The sequence below is a fragment of the Panulirus ornatus genome, chromosome 13, assembly GCF_036320965.1.
Source record: "Panulirus ornatus isolate Po-2019 chromosome 13, ASM3632096v1, whole genome shotgun sequence".
NCBI lineage: Eukaryota > Metazoa > Arthropoda > Malacostraca > Decapoda > Palinuridae > Panulirus > Panulirus ornatus.
Window position 1 is genome coordinate 11,202,534 of NC_092236.1, and position 27,836 is coordinate 11,230,369.

Sequence of the window (27,836 nt, forward strand, 5' to 3'; positions counted from 1 at the left end):
CCGATTAGCTGCCGCTTGCGGACATTTTCGCACCTGTTATTCCGTGGGGTCAACAAGTTTAATTCGTTGAGAGCTTGAAATAATAATGCTTCCAAAACCTTACAAGCTTGATGACATGCTACAAAGTCGCTGAGGTAATTATTAGATTTTCTATTAAATATTCACTAATTTAGATACAGCACAGGTCCTCAGCCCATCCTCATATAAGCAGACACAGTAACAGGTACTCAAGAATCTACACATTTGCACTCATACGCATAATATGCCCAAAACAACATGAATATATGCTACGCCTAGGGGTCTGTATTGTAGTGAATTTTGTGTGGATATTATGAGGCAGATGATGGTGTTTGTTAACAGTATGAATATTGAGAAATGGGGGATGGCGAGTGTTGATTACAGCGGTAATCCACAGTGACCATATCATCAAATATCACATAAGTATTTTGGCTTGTACTGATCCTATTCCACGAAATTTCCGCCACTGAAACGTTGGTAAACGTCTGAGTCCGAGAGTCAGTCACAGCCTTAAACACACACACACACACACACACACACACACACATCCAACTAAAAGAGCCCACAACACTCACAGTCACACACGGTCCAACCTGTGCCAGTAATGATAACCCGAAAACAGGCAACCATTGACAAGAGCCCGTGCCAGGCTTAGTCTTGACGATTATCTAAACACACACACACACACACACACACACACACACACACACACAAACAAAAAAACATTCTTCAGCTACTCTCTTCGGAAGAAATAGTAAGTGAACTGAGTAACCTGTAGTCTACAGGCGTTCCCAACCGACGACTTGACCCTTTAATTACAACGGCGTAATCCCTGGAGGAAAACGAAACTTAACCTTTGAATACGATGACGTAAACCTTCAAAATACAACGACTTAACCCTCGGGTACGACGACGGAACCCAAGTATGACGACTTAATCCTTGAGTCCTCTTGGGTAAAGACTTAACTCCGTGAGTACAATAATCGAAAGGTTAAGTTGTTGCACTGAAGGAGTTTCTTGTTCTTGTGAACATCAAAATTACACACTGCATTGGTAAGTTAATGTTCAGGCAAAAAGAAAAAAAAAAGTCGACTAATGGTTGAAACCTTAGCAGAGTTAATGATGTTTATAGAGAAAAAGGAAAAGAAAATATTCAAATATTCAACGATTGCAATGCCTTGCAGCGTTCCAGAAGCGGACGGCGTTCGCTGTAAGCCATGCAAGGCATGTAGAATTGCGCGACAGCGATTCCAAACGTCAGCTGCCGCGTCGTTGGTTGAGCTTTGCATGGGGTTCAACCCACCACTGCACCAGTAGGCAACTTAACTGCGCGCACGTAATACTCTAGCGGAGCGTTGCGACCATAGAGAAGGACGGTATGATGTCATGACTTTTGACTATCTTATACATAAAATGAACATAATACCTAACTGATACAAGCACACGGCCAACCCCATTAATGCAAACGCACAACCTTCACAGTATAATAAACACCTCCACACATACCTACATGTACTTCATGTAAGGTTTACACGTACCCCCAGCACACAGCCTTCACCTTTAACACACCAAAAGTATCACTAATACACTTAACTACCTTCTATCCACCTCACCACATCTCTCCAGCTCTGCTCTATGGTAACCCACACGGAGCAGATTCCTTATGTAGGGGCACACAAATAGGACCTTAATTCAATCATGCATGAGTCAAGACATCCCGGTAACCTGTCACATATGGGCCTAGGTAACAAAAATACAAACAGCCCGCACAAACAAACAGTCCTAACACTCAGCCCACACAAACAAACAGCTCCAACACTCAGCCCATACAAGCAAACAGCTTCAACACTGGCTACACAGGCACACCTTCATTACTCACACCTACAGGATAGCAGCTCCAGCATTCACTATACTAGGAATACAGTCCCGGCAGTCATGCTCTCAACACAGTCACCATTACTCACTTATCCATCTTTCCCTTCAGACACCATCACAGGCAGTGTCTAACACACACCATCACATACAATCCTTGGCAAGCACACGACCCCAGCAGTCAGCATAACATACATCATCCTGTCCTTTGCCAGCACACGGCCCAAGCACTCGCCTCCATAAACACAGGCTCTGAGGCGCGGGCGCAGCAGGCACACCGGGGCGGTTTAGCAAGCACAGGCGGCACCTGACCTTCTTGGGGGCGGTGTGGTATGGCCTCCCTCCCAGGCCGACGATGTCCACGACCCTGCCAGCCAGTCAGCAGGCACGGCTCCTTCCACCCTGCTACCGCCGCTTCTCTTCTGCTCCCACCTCCTGATGTCACGACATCAGGATCTCCGTCGACCATAGAATGAATCTTTGACGTCGATCGGGCCTGTGTTATCAAAGCCTTGTGACATCACGTGGAGCCTTGTCGCTCAAGACCAAAATCTGACATCACCTGAACTTGCCACCTTTGCTCTACGTTTGTGACATTCTCCAGATCCGTTACCCGAGACTAGAGTCCGTGACACCATCTTGACTTCTGTCATATTAGATGTAAAGCTTGTGACATCACCTGGACTGCGTCCCCGACACAAGGGTCTTTGACGTCATCTGGACCTGTTTTCCTACACTGCGAGACTAAGACGTCATCTACAACGCGTCACCATGAAGCGGTAAGGCCACAGAATTCATGTTGATCCTAACCGTTATAATAACAGATATATGAAGTTGATAGCAACGGCAATAGAAATGATAGATGACCCTTATAAAGAAAATTATTTGGGTGATTTTATTTTTCATTTCTGTTGTTTTTCACCGCACGTATGTAAACATGATACAGAAGCCATATTTTGCTTTGTGTGCCACGATAACTTAAAACACTTGTTTCCATCATGGCCAGCTTATGAAAACTTTAGACTTCGGTGACTTGGCTTTAATACCCTTGGAATTTTCTGATCGTGATTCAAGTTACTCGTGGTGATCGTTACCAATTAAGGAGAACCCTTTGTGAGATGAGGTCGCCCAGCCTATCCGAGCATATTCCTCGCGTTCCTCAAACCCGCGGCTAAGTGTGTGATCAGGAATGCTGTTAAAAACCACTGTACCTTGGTGCGTCAGGCACACTCGCAAGAACTTACTATGGTACCCCATAAACACATCCAAAGAGGTGATTCCGCCCGCAAGTATCCTGGGTGGTTTTGTGTCCGTTGTCGCGAAGTAATCTTGTTTGTGATCACCGAAATTGAAATTGTTGTCTTCCTGAATTTCAAGAAAATGTGACTACACCGTTCGATGGCTTTGTTCCAATTCTTCACTCGGAGTTGAATTTTTTTTTTTTTTTCCCCGTTACGTATTTCATTGACCCAGATTGAAAAAATACAAGTAGCTGGTCTTCAGCGTTAAATATTTTTACTCGTTTTGAAGTACTGACACCGTAAGTGTCAGTGAAGCTGTGACTTCCATATAAACACGGGTTACATTTGAGAATAACCCACGAATAATCCAATTAGGGACAAAAAATAAAGACTATGGAAGTATTCACAACTGAATTAGGATTTTTTTTCGATCTTTTCTTTTTTTTGGGGGGGGGGGGGTAGACGAAAAAGTTTCTTCGGCTGCTAGAGTAAGAGTGATTAGCTGAACAGACATAAGGAAAAACGGAAAATCAGAAGAAATGGAAAATAGCAACGTTTGATAAGTGTAAAGTATGAGAATGGTGGGCGTTGGGCGTCTAAGCAACGATCTTCCACTGTGCGGCCACACTATACCCCTAACTCTCTTTTCCCTTTTCGAATGCACCCGAGGTTAAACATAACATTACCTACCAGTACATTAACATTATCAGAAAATATATCACCTATTATACAGTTGTTTTAACAGTAACTAAAAAAAACAGTGACCCGTTACTCGTGTTTTAAAAACTCAAATCTGAGAACGGATCTTCTGAGAAAAAGAGGGAGAAGATATTCGTTCACACTGAGAATAAATCTTGATAGATATAATCCTCATATGGAATGAAATAAATCAAAAGAAACTACAAAAACAATCCCGAACGGTTTGATGGAAATGTATCATATTACAATATAAAACAAAAACGAGAGTAAAGAGAAATGTAGCATAATACTGACACTGATAGCGATCGACCATCTTCAACGGCCCAGAGTCCCATAACCAGCAGCCAAGGGCACGTGCCTTGGCATCTCAACTGACCAGCAGTGGCGCATGAGTCATTACCGTAGAGGTCTGACTACGCTGCAGAAGAGGCGGATGTTGCTTTTACTTAGTACACCCTACGAACTTATGAGGATGGTGAGGTATTCTGCCACGGGAAACTCCAGAAGTGTTTATTATTTAGCCTTTAATGAGTTATTGGGATGACCTTCCAACGGAAAACCTGTATGTGTGGGTGTGAGGGATGTTACTTGCAGATGTGCCTACGTATACTCCAGCCAACCCGCAGGTTTAACTGAACACATGTGCATAACTTTGCGCTATCCAGTAGTTCAAGTCCAAGCCCTTACTAAATGTGATTTTATCATTCAAAGAACAATGATAAAGATCCTCTAAATTCTAATATTACAGACCGGTAGCTATTACCTCAATACTTTACAAAGTCATGACTTTTTTATAATCTTTTAGGCTATATATTACTTAAATGAGAACCAGCAATTAGGCTTCTTCAAAGTTACAGTTCAGACATGTGCACTTCAGTCTTGAGACAAGTGCACATTTATCTCGAGACAACGTGTGCAAAGTACTTTAGTCTTGCAACGAATGACAGATCTCTGGAAACTGTTGTCCAAAATGTCCGACGGGAGGTGTACCAACATATTTCGTAAACTTCGTACTTTTCACTGTGATGAACAGATCCATCAGGTAATAAGCCTTCCTAGAGTTATTCGTCTCATGGGATCTGCCAGAGTGACAACGCCTTACAGCTATCCATATAATGCTTACACTTCTTTAATGTTATCGTTAAATCCTATGCGATTCTCTCACACGGCGGGTCAGCTGCAGTCAGACGGATATAGTTGACCATATCATCTGTAACAGTCCAGAGAATGTGCAGTCATGTCTATGTTCACCCATGTTAAGCTGAGGTTAGTGACTGTTCTGCTCATTTTTCCGGAAAGCTTCGTCTATCTAGGTCGAGCAATTACAGAAGATGGAGGAGATGATAATGTAAGTGAGCGGTAAGGAAAGCTAAATTACGTAGTTATTACCTTGATTAGGAAACTTTCTTTTAAAGAATCTTAAAAGCTATTGATACTCTCTATACTGTACAGTACTGCAAGTTTGGGGCACCAGCGTGTATCACCTGTAAAGTTAGTCGTCACTTATGCTCTTTAAGCACCTCTTCAGAGTTCCTGGACGTACTAACTCTTTGCTAATATATATATATATATATATATATATATATATATATATATATATATATATATATATATATATATAATATACTTATCCCTGGGGATAGGGGATTAAGAATACTTCCCACGTATTCCCTGCGTGTCGTAGAAGGCGACTAAAAGGGGAGGGAGCGGGGGGCTGGAAATCCTCCCCTCTCTTTTTTTTTTTTTTTTTTAATTTACCAAAAGAAGGAACAGAGAATTGGGCCAGGTGAGGGTATTCCCTCAAAGGCCCAGTCCTCTGTTCTTAATGCTACCTCGCTAACGCGGGAAATGGCGAATAGTTTAAAAGAAAAAGAAAAAATATAATATATCATTTCCTTGCGAAAACATATAAATCAAACATCGCAGAAACTTCAAGGCTGGGACAGAGAAGGGATCTCCTAACCACAATATACAGGGCATGGCAGGATAAGCTTTGGGACCCTACCCAGGTATTTGTGTAGAGAACAATGTTAATGTTAACTACACTGTATCTTCCCAGCTGCAACACAATTTTGTACTGGATATCATCTTTTCTTGGACTAAAGTCCACACACATGCTGGCAGATTTAACATACTGTGAATTCGCTGTGTAGGTTAGCTGTCTAGTATGTAATCCAGTTAGAAAAAATCATGAAATAGTAAAAAGTAAAAACTAATCGATGTTTCTTATCAATCCATACCCGTAAGGCTAAGAAGTCCGCATACTGTTTTAATCCTTGTGTGTAATGGTTATAGACCCAGATGGATAGACAACGGAATTTGAAAAAGAAAAGGAAGAATTAAATCCCCAATCGAGAGGTCAGGAGACTGACCAACTGGTCGATACATCGAAATCAACCAACAAAGCATCGAATTGACGTCGTAGTACCCTGAATCCTCAATACTAACAGGAATAATGTGTTCGATAATATTTTCTTCATGGGCATATGTAAATTGTTTAGCCATAAATTGATGTTAAAATGCCATCAATGGCTGGTTCCCATTTTGCGTTCGGCATACTGTAAAACATTTCTTTTTAACATGTTAAAGGTCAAAAGACGTTATTTACAGAAAATCATTTGCAAATGAGTATTTTTGGAACTACATGTCATTATCACTGAATCATTTCTTCATGGAGTGAGCAGCCTAAAATACATAAATATTGTGTTCAGGTGCAACGGTGGTCCGGCTCTAGAGCTCCGACGTGGTTATTGGCTAGGCTCTTGCGTTTCATCCGACCTTCATGTGTCCTTTGAGAATGTAACATGCGCGTATTCTATTATTTCCTTGTCTCATGTGATCTTATACCCAGAGTGGAATAGGTGATTTTTTTTTCCTTTGGTCTGATCACCAGTTCCTCTACCGGCTCCTTGTCCAGCCTCATAAATATATAAATTGATATACACTGAATACCACGGTTTGACAGCCGAGGTCAACTTCTTCAGAGTTTTAGTCTCTCAACGGTAACAAAATTTCCTGCTTATTTATTTACGGTACCTGACCTTGGTGTGTTCATCAACACTAATATTCTTCCTCAGCATTATGATAATTGTTCCAGCCATTCCCCCGTGGATAAACGCTGCATAGCGGCCTCCCTCAGGGTGAGAGCCCGTCTTTCATCTCGTACACATTCCAGGCTGAGGGGTTTATCTCTCTTCCGGATTCCTGAGAGGGTGTTTGTCACTGTAGCGTGAAGCGTCGTGAGAGCCAAGTGTTCGCGTGCACGACGGATCCAAACGTACCTTTTATAATCAAATCCAATTTTTGCCCTGAGAAATTTCTTGCGCTATATTTAAGAAGTCTAGTTGAGGAGAAGTAAAATGGCAGATTTAACAAAAATAGCTACACAGACGACTCTAGATACGCCTCGCAAGTTTATTTAGACAAGGCAGGTACGGGGATCTGAGTCTTGCCGCTTTCTACACATCCAGGTGAAGTCAGCCGCAGGCGGTGGGAGGTGTCTAGGCTTCCGCTACGTCACCTGTCTGGCCTCTTCCCCCCACCCCCACCTCTTATCTGTATGTTATGAATGACGATCCATGCCAATGTCCATATTCTTGAGGCTTCAGCGGTTTTGTGTGACTAATCTCACATAATAGGACTACGGCGAAGCCGTACACCTTCCATCTTCCACTTTCAAGAACTCCGCCTACATGCATATTTCCCGCTGAGGCTCGTGAGCCTTTTAGAGGGCTCGCGCCGCAGACATTTTGCTCATCAATGATCCTATAAACGAATTTAGGACGATTGCGTGATAAAATGGAATGTCCTCACGGAATTACTCCATCCTCATATTACACTAGGAGGTACCATCTGAACGGGAAACAGAGTTATTAGCATGAAGAATCTGTTAGTTACACTGATTATAGCTATTATTCCTCATGACAGGACTAAAAATTAGTGGATTCCATTTCCGCTCTTGATCAAAAACTTATGCAGCGTAAAATTTGATAATTTCTTTTCTTTTCAAAATATACATCTGTAGCTCCTAGTATGTAAAACACCTAATGTTCACCTTTTGTTTCCCTTTAAAAAGCATGATAAAAACCTGGAATCTTGGAGGAAATTTTAAAGCTATCATAAAGCGGTACTTAATTCATTATCAACCTCATTCTTAAATAGATAAAGATATTGAAAATAAACAATGTCTATTGAGACGTGTGGAGAGTAGAGGCAACTTTCCATGCCTGCTGAAGACTGTCACGTCTACATCCGGTGCGTCTGACACGCCCACACCTGTTGCTACTTGCCCCGCCCACACCCGCTGTTATCTGCCAAATAACTGCCGCTGTCTTACCATACTGAGTCTGCTGATCTTTGTATCGTTCACACTTGCATCCATGTCGCATCCGCATCCAAAGTTAGTTAACCACGGCTGCTGCCATTTCATACACCCATACTACCACGCCTTTATATGCTGACATCTCCCACGCTTTGTTATCCAGTTAATAGACCATCAAGTCACTATTAAATAAACGTCCTTCCCATGTACATACCTGCTGTCATTTATACCTCATCCAGAACTTATGAAGTCTGCCACGCCCACACCTTGGTACAATAGCACACCCACGCCTGGTGATATATCTTCCATTCCCACATCTGGTGTCGTGTCTGCCAGGCAGATAATCAAGACCAAAATGAGTATTTTAAAATGGAATGTCAACAGTACGCCACTCTCAGCTTGCCCTTGACCTTTTCCAAGTAAAAGTGGTGGTGAGGAGGGAAGACATGACTCGCTACAGGATCCTAAAAGCTGGGAAGGGCAGACCCATACATCGAACGACAGTATGACCCTTGATCACGACAGTATGACCTATGATCACGACAGCATGACCCTTGAGCACGAATATATGACCATAAGCACGATGGCATAACCCAGGAACACATACCCCTAAGCACTACAATCCGACAACTGAACATGATAAGGTCCTCAAGCTTCAACTTGAAAATGATAGCCAACATAATTCGATTTAACTTGATCTGTTTTCGATTTAACTTGATCTGTTAGGAACAAATGTCAAAATTCCATTCTTTAGAATACATATCGTTTGGTACTCTTGAAGTTTATTCCTTATCAAATCTTAATAACTTCAACAGCTTCTCGTATTCAAAGTCTTAGCCATGTCACCGTGGGCCTGTGCCTCTGGTATAGAAAGGGGAGCTATGATATGAGAACCATATCTGGACGTACGCTTTTTTTTTTAATGAAACTCCGTAACGGTTGGAACCTTTCAAGGACAAGTTCAACACGATATTGAAGATGGGCATCACCCGTTCTTCCGACAATTGCTGGGCCTTACCTCCCCACATGCTCCCCATGACGTCCACGGGCAACTGGCATCCCTGAGGCTATTTCCCTGCCTTTTAGTACAAAAACGTTTGGCCAGATCACCATAAGGTTTTGCACCTCCAGGATAACACCCACAACCCCCATAGACCTACGAGCTTCTGGAATATACATGTGGCGGTGCGTCCAACATATTCCCCGGCCGCTGTCAACACGACCTTCGGCCTGTCCGAGTTGGGACGCAAGCCCTTGGCCTATGAAGAGCGACCCAGTGTTCTAGCGATTCGTTGACCTACTCCTTTCCCTCAACGCTTACCTTAACGATATCCTTGTAAGGCACTCCCGAGGAAGACCCTGAGGATCTTTGTCATATCCTGACGCGGCTCTAGCTAGAACTACGGCTTTCAGATAAACGCCGGTGAACGTGTGCTTAGCGCCCCAGCCAAAACCTTCCTCGGATACAAGTGTCACAGTTGTTGGAGAAAATCGATGTCATCAATAAGCATCCTTGCCTTACATGCAACTTTTGAATACATCCCTTGTATAACAGAATGCCATTGCAGTAACCATACCAAATCAATGAAATAAGGAAAGCGCAAAAATTCACTGTAAATGAACTGACCTTCAGTGTCCATGCCTGCGAGAAGGTACTGAATGTCTACAGACAAGCTAATTCCTTTACGGTAAGTCAATCACATAGCATGCTTTTTTATGAAGAGCAAAAGGAAGCGATAGTGTAACGTTACATTCCACCCAACTAATTCCTCCCCTTCTACTATGCTTCGTCGAAGATAAAGTAACCCCTTTCCCTTCGAGTGTAAATTCATTATATATATTTAGTCAGGTATATTCACATGTGCATGTGCTTCACACTTAACTGCAAAAAATATTGTATGTTATAGCTTAGCTTAAGATCCACATAAATCAGTTGTTCCTTACACCTATTAGATGTAACTTTGTTTTCTCTAGAGTGAGTGTTCAAAGTCCATAAGGTACTAGGCCACCTCGACAAATTTAAGTTTACAGGTCTATCTAATCTTCCGGCTAGACTTATGAACAACGCTACTGAGCAAATTTCTCCTACCACAACATATCAATATTTAAATCCCACAAATCACAGTACCCCCACAAACTTTAATATGTGAAATTAATTCCACTGTACAAAGAATGCAGTAAAACAGAAGTTGGTAATCATAAGTGTCTCAGACTTCAAAATTAAATCACAGATACTGGAAAGAGATGTACATAAATACTGACATGATGTAACTAATAGAAAATAGGTTGTTGTGGGTGCTGAGTCTGGGAATATCAGTGACTAGTTGGATAATAATAATATTGCAGCAACTAGGTATGAGTAAACTAATAGTCTCAAAGCAAAAACTCATTCAGCCAGGCTAAAACAGTAAAATACCATGGAGCAATATTTCATTACAGTCAACTCTAGAAATACGATTCAAGGGACTGAAGAACAAAATTTCTATACAGGGAAAACGAAAATTCTTACAACGGACATGCTTCAATGCCATTTCACAGCATTTATCAGCGTGGTACATTGTTTACATAAGTAAAATACAGTACAATTGTGGCATGACAAACTAATGAGAACAGTGCTTAAATTGCCAACATGTGCTCACCTCAAGTAAAAGCACTTACCAGTTGAAGAAAAGATTTGTTTAGTTAAAAGAGAATTGTGTTTATCAAATTTAAATGGTATTGCCACTCTCCATTCGTCAAATTCCTTCACTGAAGTCAGTGCACTAAACTGTACACACCTCAGAATCACATGTTCAGTTTGAGCAACTTTAGTTATACTTAGAAAAAAAACAGCGACTGCTGAAACTAATTTTGAGTAAATAAGTAATAAATCAATTCACTTTCTTTTAAGGAAACTTTGAACTCTTACTCTTGGACATTATTGTGGAAGAATATGGACTTTCAGTTGATTTTGAATTGCATATGGTATGAACATAATTTTACTCCATTTTGTATAAGAACATTTGGTATTACACACAGTAATCTTTTCCAGCTCTATACCTTTGCGTGAAGCAATTATTGTATGATTTTACACAAACTTGGTGCTCCATAGTGATTTCACCCAGAATAATCGAATAATTTTTGTGCATTCTCGTTCTCCTTGTGTAACTATTCAGAGATGCTTGATGCGTTTTCAGCTATGTTTTTGAAAATCTTTTGTCAATCAATCAATCATTCAGATATTGTCTAATTTTCTAACATTTTGTGTGATATAAGTTGTCTTTCGTGTTTTTTTTTTTTTGCAGTTTTTGAGCAATATTTTCATTCATATGTTGTTCATGTTTCTTAAGTGTTTTGTTTTTCTATTATCAGATTCCGGATATTTAAATTTTGTATTATCTAATGTAATTCTATTTTAACAGTACACTAGATTTTTAAATTCTGTACAGTTCCAGCTCGTGGTGCTTTTCCCTCCGTACCAAATGTGATAGTCATATTTTGAATATGTGTTGACAACCACTGCGTTTATTATTTTTGAATCTGTACAATTGTTGCTATTTGTGGCATTCATCACTCAATATAACTTGTTCAGCGGCACTGTCATGTTCTCTCGGCCACGCTTTCATAAATGATTTTTTTCAGACTACTCCTGACTGCTTCTCTACAAAGTTGTTTTATTTCTCTCTTTTTAATATTCATTGAAATCCTGTTGCTGGAATCATTCTATCTCAGGTCGCCTTCGGTTATGTATGTAGTTTGATATTTTGAGGAAAAAAAGATGAATCATATGTTATTCATTACATAATATGCATCATAATGTAATATTTGACCGCTTTCTTGCATGTCGTAATTTTGCTGTGGATGTGGGATACTATCAACACTCAATCCTCTGTTAAATTGAATTGTCAAGAACTAACTACCTTTGACGCAGATGAGCCTTAATGTCCAGTTTAAGTGCAATGACAAATAATTTACTATTTGAAAAATGATGACCATAATCAAAATACTTGGATTTTTTTCTAGGCAAAATGCATTCCAAGTCGACCGAAGTATTATATCAAATAAGAATAAAGATTTATTGACCCTTGTAATGAAAACTTCCTCCCTTGTTTACAATGAAACGCCTTTACATCCGTATATTGTAAACAAAAAAAGATAAGTTAAAAAAAGGTATATAGGTAATTATGAATAAATGTATAATAGAATAAGATATTTTACTGTATTCTATTAGCTTAGTTTCATTTTTTTATGACTCAAATACAAATCATTTGATTTTTTATTTCTATACAACCTGGATATAATTTACCAAGATGTCGGTCAACAAACAACTAGACCCTGCGATTTGCAAGTAATATTGTCTCTTATATTTTTCATGTATAGATAGACCCATTACTGTATAACTTAACAACACTGTCAAGAAATATAACACTTATAGGCATTTCACGTCTGGCTTGACGCGGCCTGTGTAGGTAAAGAACCATATGTGATTTTTGTGATTCGACATGCACTAGTGGATAAGCGGTATAATGCCGTGAAGTTCTGTATTTTCACTTTATTACTGGATCTATTGGCATGACTTGGTAAATAAAGATTTTATTATATCGAGATTCGTACATACGGTACTTTTGATATGTAGAATATTAGGTAAAAGTCTAGTTTATCTGATTCGTTATTAGTTCTGGACCGAGATTTGTTTTGCAGTGCTAGTGTGGTATTTAGGTGATTCAAATGAACTCACAATGCGGTCGGTTCGAGATGTGGATGATAATTATAGATTACATTGACGGTTCGAGATGTGGATGATGGTAATATAGATTACATTGAAGAGACACCAAACACAAATATGACCAATTTTCTTTGACCAACAGGTCTGATTTACAGGCAAAATGATTACATCCTTAAATATTCTGTATAGGCGAATTGCTATTGATTTGTGTCATTCTTTCAGTGTAAAAGTAACACCTGGGGCTGTAGTGTGCTTTGAGGCTGATTATTATGGTGATATTACCATTGGGGCACGTACAGTAATTCACCCCAAAGCCCGTATTATTGCTGAAGCTGGACCCATCATTATTGGGGAAGGCAACCTGATAGAAGAACAAGCCCAAATTATCAACAGGTAAGAAGTAAAAACAAAGAATATTCATTTTCATGGTCTGATTTTGCCAGTATGGTTTCCTTGAATAATTTGTTGTGGTTTAAAATATATTCTCACTCCATTCTAACTCATTCAGGAAAGGAGAATACCTGAAGTGATGCACTACTAAGCAATGACATTTTTCAAGATTACAATTAATCTTTCAATACTTGAATTTATTAAAAATGGGATAATACATCCTTTGGAGAATGGTAATTTAACTGATATATTAAGCATTGTGGCATTTTGAGGTAATAGCTATTTATAAGATTTTTTCATATGTACCATGCACAATGAAAATATTCTAATGACTACCAGAAATTATTTTAAATGAGTAGCAAGACATTGCAGAATTTCAGTCTAACTCACTAAGTAGCCATGATGTGATACTGTTTTAAGTACGAGGTGGTGGCTGTGACTTGACCATCATAAGTGCAAGATCATTCGATATTTCTGATGCAGGTAGTTTATCCTTTAATTGGGTATTTACTGAATTTTCTTCATGGAAAAGAAAGAATAATGTCTACCAGCATAAAATGAGCCTTTATATCTCACCACTACAAAAGTGGGTATAGGACATTGTCATCATTTATGAATTTGTTATTTTCTATTTGTATGGTATGGCAGATAAATTCTAAGCTCATTGGACCTTATGTCTAACATTCTCTTCACCCATACAACTTATTTTTATCTTTATGCTCTCAACATGAACAATTTCACAGCTAAGTTTATTCAATTTATCAACTAATCTTATACCAATAAAAGTACCTTCTTAAATCTTTTCTAGGAGGTTGTTATGGCCTCTGGTCATATTTTTGCATCTTTCAAAGAACAATTTACTGTCATCAGAATGGTAAAAAAAAAAAAAAAAAAAAAAAAAAAAAAAAAGAGGCTGTGATTAAGTCACAACCTGCCCATTTCTCTTCCATGGTAGACACATTCATGGTCTCTAACCCCCCACTATAACTCGGCTTTCATAATTCTTGTAATTACCATCTGTGTTGCCCTCCTTTAGATCTTTGCTATTATTTCTTAAGAGTGGTGACCAAACATGATACATTTTCTAATTTTTGTCTAGTGTATGATGTGAACAGTTTGCTGTATATTTCCTTATCTACATATTTGAAAGCTATTCAAATTTATGCCACAATATACTTTTTCTTTTACAGTTCAGTATGTGAATGGTAATATTTCTAATATCAGACCTAAAAATGTTTGGAAGAGAATAAAGAAGTCGGTTGGAAAGTATTTTCCCACTCTTTTGCCTTACTGTAGTAATCAGTGTCAAAATAAGTAACTCTTATGTGTAGCCTAATATCCCTGCTGAAAACTTGGTGTCTAGTTTCAACAGTTATAATAAGGTGCTTCAAATTAGATGAAGAGAGACCATTCCAGTTTCTGGAGGTTTACAGTGATCCAAGGTAGGATGAAATAGATATTGATACGTTAAAACATCCTCCTGAAGCCTCTGTAGAATTGATTTTGGATTTGTTTAACTTATGTACTTCCAAGTAGTTAAAAGATATACCTTATTCTTGCCAACAAGATATCACTTATTCTTGCCAGTCTTAAGCCAGGTAAAAATTCTTCCATTGGTAATGAGAGGGTAAGAGAGATATGTGGGAATAAAAAGAGTAGGTGAGAGAGCAGAAGAGGGTGTATTGAAATGGTTCAGACATATAGACAGAATGAGTGAGAAAAGGTTGACAAAGAGGATATATGTGTCAGAGGTGGAGGAAACAAAAAGAGGTGGAAGGATGGAGTGAAAAAAATTTTGAGTAATCAGGGTCTGAACATACGGGAGGATGAGAGGCATGCAAGGAATAGAATGAATTGGAATGACATGGTGTACCAGGGTTAACATGCTGTCAGTGGACGGAACCAGGGAATGTGAAATGTCAGGGGTAAACCATAGAAACGTCTGTGGGGCATGGATGTGGATAGGGAGCTGTGGTTTTGGTGCACTACCCATGACAGCTAAAGACTGAGTGTGAACGAATGTGGCCTTTTTTATGTTTTCTTGGTGCTACCTCGCTGAAGCACTGGGTAGCGATTGTGTTTCCTGTGGGGCTGAGAAGCACCAGGAATGGATGAAGGAAAGCAAGTATGAATATGTATATGTGTGTATATATATATATATATGTATGTGTAAGTATGGGTGTTTATGTATATGTTCATACAAATGGATGGGCTGTTCTTCATCTGTTTCCTGGCACTAATTTGGATATGGGAAACAGCGATCAAATATAATAATATGATGTGAATGAGGTAGTTTATTATTTAGTCATCCATCTTATTTAATGCATTCATTATTAAAATCAAGATAGTGATAATCTACGTAAGAAATGTGCTCATCCATGACCAGATTTTCAGTAATGAACTGTATGCAAGTAATGTATAACACTGGCTGGATTTTTATTTTATTTTATGCACTTAACAATAGGTATTAAAGGATTTTTTTTCTTTTCTCATAATGGTACAACTTCCAGATTGCCAGAGGGTACAGAGCCTGGAGATGAGCTTCCAGCAATGGTTATTGGTAACAACAATGTCTTTGAAGTCGACAGTTATTGTCAGGCTTCAAAAATTGGCGATAACAATGTGCTTGAGGCAAAGAGTGAGTTATGCTATTCATTATTACTGTATTTATTTGTATTTACCTTTTGTATTGGATCTGTGTTTAATGTTTCTGTCAGGAATGTTATACTCTATAAGTGATTAGGATTTGCAAAGGGTGAAGGTACAAATATGTGTATTTTCTTATATATGTATTCACCTGTCTGTTTGTTGGCAACAGACTTTTAGAATTTGAACACTGAATATGGGTAAAGATTAAAATTGAGTATATAATCTCTGGCATACTAAATGGTTTGGTTAGTGTTCCTAACCATGATGGCTGCCCAGGGTCGAGTGCATAGGTTTGAATCCTGGTAATAGCAGTCAGTCCACAGGCAACCCAGCTGTTCATCCACCCTGAGGGTTTGGTTAATAAAATGGTTACCTGACTCAGGTATGGTTTTATATATATATATATATTGTACTTTGTTGCTGTCTCCCGTGTTAGCGAGTTAGTGCAAGGAAACAGACGAAAGAATGGCCCAACCCACCCACATACACATGTATATACATATGCGTCCACACACGCACATATACATACGTATACATCTCAATGTACACGTATATATACACACAGACACATACATATATACCCATGCACACAATTCACACTCTCTGCCTTTATTCATTCCCATCGCCACCTCGCCACACATGGAATACCATCCCCCTCCCCCCTCATGTGTGCGAGGTAGCGCTAGGAAAAGACAACAAAGGCCCCATTCGTTCACACTCAGTCTCTAGCTGTCATGTATAATGCATCGAAACCACAGCTCCCTTTCCACATCCAGGCCCCACAAAACTTTCCATGGTTTACCCCAGACGCTTCACATGCCCTGGTTCAATCCATTGACAGCATGTCGACCCCGGTATACCACATCATTCCAATTCACTCTATTCCTTGGACGCCTTTCACCCTTCTGCATGTTCAGGCCCCGATCACTTAAACTCTTTTTCACTCCATCTTTCCACCTCCAATTTGGTCTTCCACTTCTCCTCGTTCCCTCCACCTCTGACACATATATCCTCTTTGTCAATCTTTCCTCACTCATTCTCTCCTTGTGACCAAACCATTTCAAAACACCCTCTTCTGCTCTCTCAACCACACTCTTTTTATTACCACACATCTCTCTTACTCGATCAAACCACCTCACACCACATATTGTCCTCAAACATCTCATTTCCAGCACATCCACCCTCCTCCACATAACTCTATCTATAGCCCATGCCTCGCAACCACATAACATTGTTGGAACCACTGTTCCTTCAAACACACCCATTTTTGCTTTCCAAGATAACATTCTCGACTTCCACTTATTTTTCAGTGCTCTCAAAACTTTCGCCCCCTGCCCCAGCCTATGATTCACTTCCACTTCCATGGTTCCATCCGCTGCCAGATCTACTCCCAAATCTCTAAAACACTTGGCTTCCTCCAGTTTTTCTCCATTCAAACTTACCTCCCAGTTGACTTGTCCCTCAACCCTACTGTACCTAATAACCTTGCTCTTATTCACATATACTCTCAGCTTCTGCAGTTTCTCACCCGAATAGCCACTAGCCTTAATGGGATGGCCTTGATTAGGATCTCTGCTGCTTGTGCTGTCTCAGCATTTTAAGAAAAAAAAAAATAGAAAATTTATAATGCAGTTAAATACATTTCCAAGTACATTATGATTGAACCTCTTAACTTACACCTTTGCTATAGGACTTGTTTACATTACAGGATTATAGCTGACTGAATAAGTTGCATAGAACAACATATTTATCCTTTAACCCCTAATGTGGTATCTTTAATAACTACTGCATAACGAAACTACTGGTATTTATGTATTGCATAACACTTGGAACAGGCAGCTGTATATAACCATGTTACAAATGGTTGGGCAAATGACAATCGACATATCTATCTTCATTAGTACTAGGCTCTTGAATAGTGTTTCAGACAGTCTTCTTCTCCTTGTTGGATTAACAAACCCAGCTAAAGAAAACAGCCACACTACTGATGCAGAGGAAGCCATTATAGTGTTCCACTTTTTGAGCAAATATGATGTCTTTATGCTCAGTGAGACTAGCTAACTTGACGTTCGGACCACTAATATATTGGCCAACAAAAAATTAAGTGGTATCTGATGCAGAGGAAGCCATTATAGTGCTCCACTTTTTGAGCAAATATGATGTCTTTATGCTCAGTGAGACTAGCTAACTTGACATTCGGACCACTAATATATTGCCCAACAAAAAATTAAGTGGTATCTTTCTGAAGCTGACTAGAAATACCAAAAGAATATAATACTTGCTGTCAGTGATTTCAAATCATTTGCATTTGTCACAAAAAAATCTTTCATGACTGATAAATTTTTCATTTTTCACCATGTTCCTCTTTGCCTGAAAATTCCAACTGTATTTTATCCCCACACGTCCTAACTTGAGGCAACAGTACAAGACCACCTCTGGTTTAGCATTGTGAAATGGAACATTGTTGAGGTACGTGGAAAATTTTCCTCATAGACCCAGAAGCAACTGCAGAGTAAAACAGAGCACCATTTTAATCTTAGCGCTAAGTTGTTCTAATTTGGTTCTCACTGACAGCAGATTTAGGATTAGTTAGTTGAAATAATATCGTTTTTCTCTCTGTACAAACAAGCATTTACAACAGCTATGGGGCCTAGAATAACCTTATGCTTGTCCAGGTAATCCAACTTGGAGTTCTTGAAAACTGGTGCTTACATCATCTAAATTGATAAAGAAGGCATGACTTTCATACTAGAACTCCAGTGCACTGGACAAATCTTATAAATCTGGAATTCTGCTACTTCAGAAGGCAGCCTTGAAATATATAGCATCCATTACTGGATGGTTTATTTCATGCATTATTGCTTCCTTATTGTTTGAACATCTTAAAAGTGGATGATTGCTGTGATGCTCCTTAACCCCCAAACGGTGGGCATGGTCCAGAAAGTCCATTGCAAAAAAGAATCTCCTTTATGGATAAATTGATTACCAATCAAAAGTAACAAAATCATTGAAAGTTAAGGAATTAACTAAGGGTTGGCCTGGTTCAGTGCTAGGTAAGTGCTTTCTCCTATGCTCTTATTTGATTCAGAAAGACAGCATTAGTGTGGTAAACAACATGAATATTAGAAATATTATGTACCTTTCACACCAAAATTCAGTGTTACAGAGGTAGGTTGGCAAGTGTGGGAAGCCACATTCAAGGATATGTTTCTTTAAATAGAAAATCCTTCTCATAATTCATATATTTTCTTACTCAAGAACTGTGCATTAAAATTAAAGCTCACTTCGAGTGAATCTCTAGAAACAATCCAGAGCTTATACAAAATTGCAAAACAGACTGCCATTCTTAGTCATAATACATCTTTTGTCAAAGTAAGTATTTTACAGGTCATGTGGGCCCAGGAGTGGAACTGACTTGTGGCTGTGTTGTGGGTTCATTGTGTTCCTTAACATGTCCACAAGTTTTACTGGAAAACACAGTTATATATGGGGATGAACTTCATCGCAGAACTCAGTCTGAGAAGCCAGCAGTAAGTACATATTCCTTACAGTGTTTTTAGAAGACATCTTAATATTTAATTAATCATAGAAATAAGTTTTACCTTCAATTCTTTCACTGCTCATAGTTTTTACTGTCTGTCATCACTCTTTTTTCAGATCTTAAAGAAAGCTAGTGATCAGGTTACTCCTCAATCTTCTCTACCAAATGAGTCAAATCTAGTACCATCTTTGTTGCTTTCATCCATTCCTTAATCTCTGTTAGCCCTTTGTGCTTATTTAGGTACAGAGTTCCAATTTGAGAGGCATATTCTAGCTTTGACCTTATGTAAGATATGAACAGCTTTGTTTCAAGGATGCAGTACCTCAAGGTAGTATAAAAGATATTAGCACTTTCCAGAACTTGGTTTGTAACCTGCAAGGAGGCCTTTTCAGATTCAGCAGTGCACAAAAATATAAGTTTTTATGGATACAGGTAACATTGAAATTCTGTTCTTTGAAATAAAAATTTGTATGTGAAAACCTTTTGGATACTGCAGATATTGGTATATTCATTTAGAAAATAATAATACAGGATTAGGAGATTTCTAGCCCTCCATTCCCATCTACTTTAGTTGCCATCTGCAACATGCAAGGAATAAATGAGTAATACTTTTTCTGTCACCAGAGATAAGTAATACTGTTAGTGTTTCAATAATGTGTTATTCATTGCAAGTTACAGCTTTTGCAAATACTCCTGGCTGAACTATTAATTGTGACACAAGGTCTGAATCAAAAGTACTTATATACTGCAGATACATCATTACAAATCAGTATCAGAGACAAAACTATGGCTTTATTTTACTTTGCTGATGCCATTTATTTCTTCCTTAAAAGAATGGGACACCTTAATATAATGTACCCCAATTATTGCATATGTGTATGAATATTGTCACCTGTTGCTTCACCTTCAGTCCTAATAGGTACCAGAAATTAACCCTCATTGTTGCAATCAGTTATTTTAGCCTGCCCCAGTGCAAAAAATATATATAACTTTTTCCCTCATATATATGAGCAAGTGCACACAATTTAAACGTTTTAGTTTTTTTCAAGAAATAAGACTAAGTGTTCCTAGTTTAAGAAAAAAACATCTGGACTGGCCCATGCCCTGTACATAGGTTACATTCACTTACATTTCTTTTTTGTAAATAAGTGTCACAAAACTGTCAAAACCATTGTTTTTTCCTTTACACTCTATGAAACACATTATTCACTGGATTGGTCACTTCTGAGTAAGGGTGGCATGGGTTCAGCAGTGAGTACCACAGATACAATGAGTCCATAGAAAAAGCACACAGGCACCTACTGTCATCACTAGCAGGTTACTAAGGCTTCCAAGTAGCCCGAGCACCTCATTCTTTATTCGGGTTCCCACTTATGGCCAATCAATTAGGGCATGCAATGTGCAAAGAATCAAACTTGTGGTGGGAGAGCACATGCTTCCATCAAGGACAGTAATACCTTATTACACTATTATCCTAGGCCAGAATTGTCATTTTGTAGGAAGCAATTTATATGAATTTGTGCATTAAAGTAACTTTAAAGACATACTAAAAGTCAACCATGCAGCACACTGATCATTGTCCATAATTGCCATCATGACATAATAGACCCAAATTAGAGATTACACTGCCAGTTTGATCACTGCACTTGAGAAGATATGCCTCACAACCATATAATTTTGTTGGAACTAGTATTCTTTCAAACATACCCATTTTTGCTGTAATATTGTTGGAACTAGTATTCTCTCAAACATACCCATTTTTGCTCTAAGATAATGTTCTTTCTTCCCACGCTTTCTTCATTGCTCCCAGTACCTTCACCCCCTCCCCTCACTTCTGCTTCTATGGTTCCATTTGCTGCGAAGTCCACTCTCAGATATCTAAAACACTTCACTACCTCCATTCAGATTTACATCCTGTACATGTACATATGGGGATAGGGGAGAAAGAATATTGCCCAAGTATTCCCTGTGTTGTAGAAAGCAACTAAAAGGGGTGGGAGCGGGGGTCTAGAAATCCTCCCCTCCTGTTCCGTGTTACTTTTCCAAAAGAAGGAACAGAGAAGGGGGCCAAGTGAGGATTTTTTCCTCTAAGGCTCAGCCATCTGTTCTTGACACTACCTTGCTGATGTAGGAAGTAGTGAATGCTGTTTCGTGTGGGGCAAGGTAGAACCAGGAATGGATGAAAGCAAGCATGAATATGTATATGTGTGTGCATGTGTATGTATATTTGTATATGTTGATATGTATATGTGCGTGTAAGAGGTGAATGCAAGAGTTTTGGAAAGAGGGGCAAGAATGAAGTCTGTTGTGGATGAGAGAGCTTGGGAAGTGAGTCAGTTGTTGTTCGCTGATGATACAGCGCTGGTGGCTGATTCATGTGAGAAACTGCAGAAGCTGGTGACTGAGTTTGGTAAAGTGTGTGAAAGAAGAAAGTTAAGAGTAAATGTGAATAAGAGCAAGGTTATTAGGTACAGTAGGGTTGAGGGTCAAGTCAATTGGGAGGTAAGTTTGAATGGAGAAAAACTGGAGGAAGTAAAGTGTTTCAGATATCTGGGAGTGGATCTGGCAGCGGATGGAACCATGGAAGCGGAAGTGAATCATAGGGTGGGGGAGGGGGCGAAAATCCTGGGAGCCTTGAAGAATGTGTGGAAGTCGAGAACATTATCTCGGAAAGCAAAAATGGGTATGTTTGAAGGAATAGTGGTTCCAACAATGTTGTATGGTTGCGAGGCGTGGGCTATGGATAGAGTTGTGCGCAGGAGGGTGGATGTGCTGGAAATGAGATGTTTGAGGACAATGTGTGGTGTGAAATGGTTTGATCGAGTAAGTAATGTAAGGGTAAGAGAGATATGTGGAAATAAAAAGAGCGTGGTTGAGAGAGCAGAAGAGGGTGTTTTGAAATGGTTTGGGCACATGGAGAGAATGAGTGAGGAAAGATTAACCAAGAGGATATATGTGTTGGAGGTGGAGGGAACGAGAAGTGGGAGACCAAGTTGGAGGTGGAAAGATGGAGTGAAAAAGATTTTGAGTGATCGGGGCCTGAACATGCAGGAGGGTGAAAGGCGGGCAAGGAATAGAGTGAATTGGATCGATGTGGTATACCAGGGTTGACCTGCTGTCAGTGGATTGAATCAGGGCATGTGAAGCGTCTGGGGTAAACCATGGAAAGCTGTGTGGGGCCTGGATGTGGAAAGGGAGCTGTGGTTTCGGTGCATTATTGCATGACAGCTAGAGACTGAGTGTGAACGAATGAGGCCTTTGTTGTCTTTTCCTAGCGCTACCCCGCACACATGAGGGGGGAGGGGGATGGTATTCCATGTGTGGCGAGGTGGCGATGGGAATGAATAAGGGCAGACAGTGTGAATTGTGTGCATGGGTATATATGTATGTGTCTGTGTGTGTATATATATGTGTACATTGAGATGTATAGGTATGTATATTTGCGTGTGTGGACGTGTGTGTATATACATGTGTATGGGGGTGGGTTGGGCCATTTCTTTCGTCTGTTTCCTTGCGCTACCTCGCAAATGCGGGAGACAGCGACAAAGCAAAATAAATAGTAAAAATAAAGAGCATTTATGTATATATGTGCAGATGAGTGGATGGGCCATTCTTTGTCTGGTGCTACCTTGCTGATGCAGGAAACTGTGATCAAGTATAATAAAATATAAATAAATGAATAAAATATATTCATATTTATTATACTTGATTGCTATTTCCCGCAAGCCCATCCACTCATCTACATAATCCCTGTTTCCTGCGTCCGTGAGATAGCGGCAGGAAATAGACGAAGACTGGCCTATCCACTCATACACATTAATATACATTTTTTTTTTTCTTTTTTTTTAACTATTCACCATTTCCCGCATTAGCGAGGTAGCATTAAGAACAGAGGTCTGGGCCTTTGTGGGATATCCTCACCTGGCCCCCCTCTGTTCCTCCTTTTGGAAAATAAAAAAAAAACAAGAGGGGAGGATTTCCAGCCCCACGCTCCCTCCCTTTTTAGTCGCCTTCTACGACACGCAGGGAATACGTGGGAAGTATTCTTAATCCCCTATCCCCAGGGATCATTAATATACATAAACACCAATATATGCACATATACATACATATACCTATCAACATATATATACATACACACACACACATATAACACATGTACATATTCATACTTGCTTGCCTTCATCCATTCCTGTTGCTACCCTGCCCCACAGGAAACTATCACTACCCCTCACTTCAACGAGGTAGTACCAGGAAAACAAACAAAAAAAAAAGGCCACATTTGTTCACACTCTGGCTCTAGCTGTCATGTGCAGTGCACCAAACCCACAGCTTCCTAATCCACATCCAGGCCCCACAAACCTTTCCATGGTTTATCCCAAATGCTTCACATGCCCTGGTTCAATCCAGTGACAGCACGTCAACCCTGGTATACCACATTGTTCCAATTCACTGTATTCCTTGCACACTAGAGATGATTCAAAGGCAGCTAAAAAGGTTTGTATATCAAATAAAGGAGCTATGCTATGATTAACTCATGTTGGTAAGATAAAGTCTTAAAGAGAGAGAGAGAGAGAGAGAGAGAGAGATTAAAAACAAGACAACTGTATGACTTCATGTTCTCCCAGATGCGAATATAAGTGTGGTGTATACTTGCCTCATGTTGCCATGGGTGAAAGTTTCAGTTGGTTATTTGCAGTACTTAAGAAATTAAAGATATGATAAGCACTTCCACCTACCTGTATAGCATGAAATAAAGGAGAAAAATGGAGGGGCAAATGTGTATCACTAGATTTGTAAATGTTTCAAGTTGGTTTACCAAGTTACTGCACAGGCAAGAACATGCAGGCATTTTTTACTTTAAGTTGGTAGCATCAGTTTTGAAAATATGAAAGTACACATCTTCATCATAGTATATTACTATACTGTAAAGGTGTCAGATGGTTACATCTATTAACTGTTTATGAAAGTCAATAAACAAGATTCTGCATTGGACACCTGCAGTTCAGTAGGAAACCAAATGTTACTTTTGCATATTGCAAGGTCTCGTGTGTAAAAGTTTCCATGGGATGCTTCCTATATTAAAGAATTCAGGCTAATAGTATTAACACATATCTGTTTAGCTGTCTGTATCTCAGATGCCTGTTTCCTCTGGGAACTCCCATCAAAGGAGTGGCCAAGGCAAAATTGTCCACTTATCCCAATCCTTGCATGCCTCCCTTGCGTATACCATTGAATGCATTCTTCCCCCATTTTTCTCCCTCCATTATTCTTCCACATTGTTTCTCCATGTCACAGGTAGCCTTCCCTTCATACCAACCCCTTTAGTCATACTTCCCGTCATGGGTGGTCTTCCCCTCACACCAACCCCTTTACTCATACTATCATACACTTACCTTACCTTGTAGACTCTCCGTCTTGAATTCTTCCCACATGCCTAAATCATTTGCGCTTGAAATGTTGAGGTGGGCATATTTCCATGAGTTGCTTCTCTTAGTTCTTGAAAAATTAGACTTGCCAAATATGTGGACCATTGCTGGATAGAAAGATATAGAGTACATAATTTGCATGGCATGCTGTGTAATTACATACATATTACTTAGAATGTTCTGCATATTGTGAGTTATGAGTATTATCTGAGAATAAATTAGAGTACCTGCAGAGGCAAAACTATCCCCATCCATGATTAGGAAGTTTGGGTCGAAGATAATGAGAGAAGGTGAAGCTTGATTTACTAAGTGAGAATTCCAATACACACATGGAGAAAAGTAGAATAATGAAAGAAGAATGTTAGGAAATCAGGTACTGTTAGACTTTTTGGATAACAGAATTTTTAGAATATTTCATGCAAATTATGACTATAAGTGTAGCTAGAAAAATATGTGCAGAGAAACTTAAACTTCTTCCTTTTGCTTTTCTCATAGGAGTACATTAAGGATGATCAAGGTTTACTTACCTTCAGGGAGAATCACCATCTGTTTATCTATCTATATCTCTGATGCCTGTTCCAGTTAGAACTCCCTCAAAGGTGTGGCCATGGCATCAAAGTCTCCATAGTTAAAGAACTCCAGTGCCACTTCTAAGCCTTTAGTGCCTCACCCTTAACAGGCCACTGGCAGAGGGCTATGAAATATAAATTATATGACTGTTTCCTGCTGAAATTTTGAAGGAATACACATTTATACATACTTTTTTAATTAACATAACTTTTATTGACTGTGTAAGCCATATGTTATTATTAGACATTTTATGAAAGGTGAAGCAGCTGGCATAAACCATGGAGAGATCTGTGGGACTTTGTTTTGGAAAGGGAGCTGTGGTTTAGTTGCAATGCACATGACAGCTAGCAAGGTGGGAAATGGCAATCAAGAATGAAATAATTATTAGAAGACGTGCTGTTAGTTGGCCAAACCATGCCATATGAAAGAGCCTGGAGAAAACAGGGAAAGGTCTGTGGGGCCTGGTTTTATTGCAATAAACATGACAGTTAGAGTGGATGTGGGTGAATGAGGCCATTTCTCCTGGTACTACCTCACTAACATAGGTAATGGCAAATATATATGTAAAAAAAATATTAGAATACTTACTCATAGTACTGATAGTGGTTCTCAGCTATCTTATTTTTTTTTCTAGCCACATGGACTACAGCTGGACTTTCTGACCAAGATTTTACCAAACTACCATCATCTCATTAAACCAAAGAAAAAAGTGGTAACTTAATCTAGTCATTCATATATTATATATTTCAGAGCTTCAATGTATAATCCAAAGGATGTGAAAATATGCATATCTTTCACAAGAAACTTCAGGCATTTAGACTCATATCTTATATTATGTATCGTTATATATATATATATATATATATATATATATATATGATTTGCTTCAGAGAAAAAGTAGGAATATATTACCATTTGCAGCATATGAAGATAATCTGAAAAGGATGTGAACCCTAATTTTTGGTACCCAATAAAAAAAATTATTACTTAGACATTCACGTTAGAGAACAGTGATTACATATTTTCCTTGGAAAGTATTTCTTAATTGCTTTATTGTTATTGTAGGATCCCAATATGCATATCTTTCACAAGAAACTTCAGGCATTTAGACTCATATCTTATATTATGTATCGTTATATATATATATATATATATATATATATATATATATATATATATATATATATATATATAGATATATATATATATATATATATATATATATATATATATATATATATATATATATATGATTTGCTTCAGAGAAAAAGTAGGAATATATTACCATTTGCAGCATATGAAGATAATCTGAAAAGCATGTGAACCCTAATTTTTGGTACCCAATAAAAAAATTATTACTTAGACATTCACGTTAGAGAACAGTGATTACATATTTTCCTTGGAAAGTATTTCTTAATTGCTTTATTGTTATTGTAGGATCCCAATATTTCGACTTATGAAACAAGTTGTCTAACAGTTATTCAATGATTAGACAGAAGAGTCTAACAACACTATTTATCTTTGCTTCAAGTAGTGCTGGTAATATATCAGATATTGTTCATACATTAACATGATTTAGGATTGTACTGCATTTCATAAGTAGGAAGAATGGTGTACAGAGATTAGCATAGATACAATCATTCCTATATTTCATTTTAAATGTATGCAATACTGGATGCTTTATTGAATTAATTTGATGTGGATATATGCTTATTGTGCAGTGACTAAGTGCATTTTTTTTTTTCAAAACATTTATTTTCTGTTTCATTCCACAAGTTTTGCAAAGGCACAAATGAAATTTTTAGCAGCTAAGATATCCCCTGACTTTGTATTTCACAAATTACAAATTTTGTGAAATCCCCTATAATTTTTCTTGTCATATCTATTCCATTGTATTTGTCACTCTTATTTTCTGTCCTTTATATTATTTGTGTAATATATTTGCAGTTAAGGTCATGACTCTTTACTGGTATCTTTTGTCAGGCTGAGTGGTTCTTTTCAGGAAAGTTAGGTAATATACGTCATCTATAGCTATTTTATTAATTGGGGCTTTTCATTTGGTGTCATTCCCTCTTCAACCGCATGTATGAGAATATATATATGAGTGCAGAGAACATAACTCAAAATGTAGTTGATTAATTATGCTACAAATGTCTTTATAAACTAAATATTAGCTAATCAAATTCTTTTATTTAATTCTTAAAATTGTTAACTATATAATGTATCATCAGTGCTAAGAATCCCCTATCCCCAGGGACTGGGGAGAAAGAATACCTCCTACATATTCCCTGCATATTGTAGAAGGCTACTGAAAGTGGTTGGGAGCGGAGCACTGGAAATCCTCCTTTCCTGTTTTACCTTTCCCAAAGAAGGAACAGAGAAGGGGACCAAGTGAGGATTT

At 38.7% G+C, this 27,836-nt stretch overlaps 1 protein-coding gene across 3 annotated transcripts; it reads left to right on the top strand.

Annotated features, from left to right (window-relative positions):
* Positions 1-2,646: 2,646 nt before the first annotated feature.
* On the top strand, positions 2,647-27,618 carry DCTN6-p27 (dynactin subunit 6). Of its 3 annotated transcripts, none has more exons than XM_071668615.1 (5): positions 2,647-2,669; positions 13,079-13,249; positions 15,757-15,884; positions 19,283-19,425; positions 26,070-27,618. In XM_071668615.1, the coding sequence occupies exons 1-5, from the start codon at positions 2,662-2,664 to the stop codon at positions 26,154-26,156; spliced, it is 537 nt and encodes a 178-aa protein (XP_071524716.1). In that variant the 5' UTR covers positions 2,647-2,661; the 3' UTR covers positions 26,157-27,618. The 3 variants fall into 3 exon arrangements, with proteins under 3 accessions (XP_071524716.1, XP_071524715.1, XP_071524717.1); XM_071668614.1 differs by lacking the exon at positions 2,647-2,669 and adding an exon at positions 12,417-12,478; XM_071668616.1 differs by lacking the exon at positions 2,647-2,669 and adding an exon at positions 12,688-12,710.
* Positions 27,619-27,836: the final 218 nt, after the last annotated feature.